At 45.7% G+C, this 5,038-nt stretch overlaps 1 protein-coding gene across 1 annotated transcript in view; it reads right to left on the bottom strand.

The window, feature by feature from the left end:
* SAMM50 (SAMM50 sorting and assembly machinery component) overlaps positions 1 to 5,038 on the bottom strand; it is a 52,135-nt gene that overhangs the window by 20,956 nt on the left and 26,141 nt on the right. The window contains exons 11-12 of the mRNA XM_011984014.1: positions 3,039 to 3,109; positions 482 to 549 (exon numbers count right to left, since the gene is read on the bottom strand). Of these exons, the coding sequence (XP_011839404.1) occupies positions 482 to 549; positions 3,039 to 3,109 (139 nt within the window). The remainder of the gene's footprint in view (positions 1 to 481; positions 550 to 3,038; positions 3,110 to 5,038) is intronic.

Genomic DNA, 5,038 nt, shown 5'->3' with positions numbered 1-5,038 from the left:
GTGGGCAGCTGTAATCCCAGCTACTTGGGAGGCTGAGGCCAGAGAATCATTTGAACCCAGGAGATGGAGCTTGCAGTGAGCCGAGATCACGCCATTGCACTCCAGCCTGGGCAACAGGGCGAGACTCCGTCTCAAAAATAAAATAATAATAATAATAATATGTAAACAAAACAAAAGGAAGAGTAGGAAGCACATGTCAAACCTGCAGGGAACAGAAAACAACATGTTTATCCATGTTCTCTCTGGGCAGGATTGCGGGTCATCTTCATAGAGTTTTTGCTTCGATCTATTTTCTCATTTTCCTACAATTATCTCAATAAATGTTCTACACCTGCTACATGATAAGTTCTGTGGTAGGTGCTAATTCCACCATCGTGAAAGAGGAATGTCTATTATTGCCGGAAGCTAATAACAGGTACATGGCTTCCGAGGTGAGATGTGAACCCTTCTAGCCTTGGCACCACGACGGGCAAGGACAGACCTTCACTCTGTGGCCCGATGCTGTGCATGCTGAATCCGCGGACGCTGGTTGGTCCCCCGAGGTAAAACCTAGGACAAAACGGCACGGGTCAGAGGAAAGTCATGAGGTGAGAAACGACGTGACACACGGAACGCGCAGTGCAGGAAGCACGCGTCTGACTCACATGCAGTACTGGATTACTGACAGCATTTTCACAGGCAAACCCTTTGAGAAAGACCAGGAGGGTGTACACTACAGGAGAATTTCATAAAAATCTCAACCCCTAAGGAGACCCTGCAAACTTTGGAGATGCCGGTGAGACACAAGACGCAAAGAAAGACACTAGGAGAGAGGGGCAGGGCAAACAGTCCGTCACAAAGGAACCATCGCTGTCTGTGAGGATTCATGGCGCAGTTCCTTTTCACAGCGGGCCTCCTACTGGCTCTCAATGTGATATGAAGCGAAGAAGAGCAGGATACAAATTATTTAATAGTATAATCCCAATATTACAAAAAGGGGGGCTATAATACTAGAAACAGACCAAAAAAGAATTCTTGTTAGGTTTATAATTTTTAAATATGAGCTCCTCTTGTTCCCTAACGAACTGGATTATCACACACTCACCAACCATATCTGAATAATATGAAAAGCATGAATTAAAAATTAATTACACAAAAACCCATCCACTTTCTGAAAAATTGAACAGCATATTAGAACCCGATTTTAGATCATGATAATTACTAAACAACGAATTTAAATGACAATAGAAATTCTGTGTAATCTTTCCAGCCAAGAGGCAGCCAAGGACACAGCCCCAGCAGATGCCCTCAGAGCCCTCTGACCCTTGAGGCCGCGGGAGGCTAAGAACACCCCGCAGGTCTGAAACAGCACAAAGGGAACAGGACGGGCCTTTTCTGGTTTTCCTACCACATAAAAGCCTTTATGAATTTTTTCATCTTAATTTGAGTTTTAAAACCTATAAACGTGTTTTTACTACTTGGGATTTATAAGCAAGGCTTTTCTGAATACCCCATCAACATGAACTGCAAAAACAAACAGCAAGCTTCATTTTTAAAGAAATGATAAATCAGGCCAGGTGTGGTGGCTCGCGCCTGTAATCCCAGCATTTTGGGAGGCTGAGGTGGGCAGATCACCTGAGGTCAGGGGTTAGAGACCAGCCTAGCCAATATGGTAAAACCTCGTCTCTACTAAAAATACAAAAATTAGCTGGGCGTGGCGCCGGGTGCCTGTAGTTCCAGTTACTTGGGAGGCTGGGGCAGGAGAATAGCTTGAACCCGGGAGGCGGAGGTTGTAGTAAGTCAAGATTGTGCCACTGCACTCCCGCCTGGGCGACAGAGCAAGACTCTGTCTCAAAAAAATACATAAATAAAATAAAAAAGAAATGATAAATCACACATTTGAATTCAAATGATCCACGATGCACATAACATAATGAGTGAAACGGTTCTGCCTGCTGCATCCCGGGCTGCAGGGTGCCCCAGGCTCCGGGGTGCCCACCGTCACTGTTTTGGTGGCTGGCTTCCCAGGCCCTTGGTGCTACACCTGCATGCACCCTGCAAAGGGATCCACTAAACATATTCATGTGCAAAATTTCAACTTATGAACACATATCTCCTTATTTTTAATAACTACATAGATCTGGAATAGTTGTGCTAGAATGTCATCATTTCCCTACTGGGGAACTTACATAAGGCAGTTTCAAATTCTTTGCTACTTATCAGCCACGCTACAGTGGACATCCTTCTACACATAAATCTTTACACACTTAGAAAAGTACTTTTGTCAATTAGATTCATGGAGTTTTGTGAAACTGTTAGGATCCGGAGTTTATAAATCTAAAATTGTTCTACCTCCAAACCACCATCCAAAAAGGCTGTACCAGTACATTTTAACTAATGCAGGGTTGAAAAAAAAGTTTTTCGCCCTAGAGGACAATGATTAGTATTTCGAAGCAACAAGTACAAGTTCACACCCTGCTGGCAGGGGCATAAATTGCTGTAAGCTTCCTAAAAGCAGCACCCAGCAATACTACGAGTTCTACTTTGACAGAGTAATTCCACAGAAAATAAAATAAACAACAAATTATCTTAAAAGCTATTATTCAGTGTTATTTATAAAAATCACAAATTAGAAACAAATGAAATATCAAAAAATACACGGTAGGCTAAAAAGTTATGGTATATGCAAATAATGAAACATAGGCCACTACAATGCTGCTTCTAAAGAATTTCTCATCACTTGGTGAGTGATTTCTCTAATTTCTTTAAGTGTTTCCCCATTTTTGCATTTCTGTAATGAGTATGAACTGTGTTCCTTCATAATCAAAAGGGAACAATACATTTTTTAATATAATAAAGTAACTTCCCCAACAAAAGCAAAAAATATTAAGTATGAGGTATAGTTGATACTTTGAAATTAGCTTAAATATAAATACTAAAGTAAAATTTGAAATACTATGCTCTCCTAAATAAACTTCTCTAAAATATCTTATAAAAAACAACTGAAAAGATCCAAAGGAAAATATGTGCAAATTATCCATTCATTGATGAGTACTCACCTATCAGCAATACTTGATGGCTTATTACCAATGGGCACCAACATCCCACCCCAGAGAGACGCCGAAAAAACCTGTTCAAATAGAGACAAACGGCTGTTTTCTCCCAGCATTCCTTTCACTCCAGGGAACATCAGCAACTAGCAAACTGGCCACACACGGAACGCCCGTGGCGTGCAGAGCTCCGTGCCAGGGTGCAAGGGCCGCAGGAGAACACCTGGCTTGTTCTGTTGCAGAGCTACACTTCGAAGGGCCATGTGGATTCTATCAAAACATGTAATTCCAAAGTCCAAATCAAGACACACCAAAGGCGAGCAGGGCCTGGCTTCCATTCGGACACAGGGCAGGCCCCTGCTCTGTGATGGGAAGTGACGCCCAGAAGCATGAGCCAAGGCCTCACAGAGGACGGAGCCAGGCCCCCTGCACCTGCTCAAGCCTCTTTGCTGTGGCCTCAAAATGTGACAGGATTCAAGGCACACAGCATTTTAGGCTGAAAGAAGGTACTGGCAGCAAGGCTCCCCCAATGCAGAGATGTGCTCCCAGCCCCACTCTCAGGGACAGAGCCCTGTCTCTCACAGGGCAGGAGGCAGTAGCCAGTCTCATCTTCACGCCACAAAACCTTCTCAACAATGTCCTCAACCAGGTGGAGGCTCTCCTGCTCCCCTGCACCCTATGTTTGCAGGTGGCTGGCCAAGCCTCATGTGCTGTCTGCATTGCAAATGCCTACGTCCCTCTAAGCTGCTCAGAAATGGCTTTCTCAGAAGTTTCTGTAGGAAGGACAAGCTTCTGTCCCCACAGCAGCTGGCATTTTCTTCTCAGCCCGGTGTCCGGACTCTGCTCAGAAGGCTCCAGGGCTTCCCTCTCATGTAGAGTGGAAGCAAGAGCCCACACCCGGCCTCCAAGGCCCTCCTGCTACTACTGCTCTTGGAATTCGTGCTCCCGCCCCAGGTGTCCCACTGTCCCACACTTGCTCTCTCACCGTGCTCTGGGCTGTGCTCAGGAGTTGCCTTACTAGCCACCCTCCCTGACCATCCTAACTAGACGGCATCCCCTTCTGGTCACTTTCTACCGCTTAATTCTGCCTTATTTTTCTTCACAACACTTGTCACCACCTCCTCAATTATATACAAAGATATTAGCTTATAGGTTTCCCTGCTCAAGAATGGAAGTTCCTTGAGAGCAGGAATTGGGTTTTGTTCACTGATATATTCTTAGTGTCTGGGCAGTGCCTGGCAGCCAGCATACATGTGCTGGATGGGTGGATGGGTGGATGGGTGGGTGGGTGAATGGATGGATGGATGAATGGATGGATAGATGGACAGATGAGTGGATGGATGGATGGATGGATAGGTGGGTGGGTGAGTGGATGGATGGATGGATGGATGGATGGATGGATGGATGGATGGGTGGACAGGTGGGTGGGTGGATGGGTGGATGAATGGAATTTGACGGTGGCCAAGTAGAGAAGTTGGTGGGTGAATGAAAGGTAGGTGGATAGAGGTATAAGTGGGTGAGTAACTGTATGGATGGGCAGATGGATGGACAGATGAGTGGGTAAATAGGATGGATGGACAAATGGACGGATGGATGGAATGGTGTCCAAGTGGAGGAGTGGGTGGGTGAGTTAAAGGTGGCTAGATAGAGGTATAAGTGGGTGAGTGACAGTGTGGTGAGCAAATGAATGGACAGATGGGTGGGTATATAGGTGGGTGGGTGGGTGAATGGATATGTGGAAGGAAGGAAGGAAGGAAGGGAGGGAGGGAGGGAGGAAGGAAGGGGCCCACTAGGCTAAAGCCACACCTTGTCTCCCCTTTAAAGATTCATCAAATGAAGCTCAATATGTCACTCCCACTCCTTCCACTACCCCCTGAGCTAGGGCTCAGGAACAGATTGTTAATCGAAGCTAGTGAGGCAGACACTGAGCATGTCCTGAGGTAAGAACACTCTGCTCAGCGAGCGCACTTGCCCAGTCAGGCACTCTGCAAGTATTTATGGTGTGCCCT

This window comes from Mandrillus leucophaeus, unplaced genomic scaffold (genome assembly GCF_000951045.1).
Source record: "Mandrillus leucophaeus isolate KB7577 unplaced genomic scaffold, Mleu.le_1.0 Scaffold26, whole genome shotgun sequence".
Classification (NCBI taxonomy): Eukaryota; Metazoa; Chordata; class Mammalia; order Primates; family Cercopithecidae; genus Mandrillus; species Mandrillus leucophaeus.
Note: the sequence above shows the minus strand (reverse complement) of the source record. Positions and strands in the feature narration are given on the sequence as shown.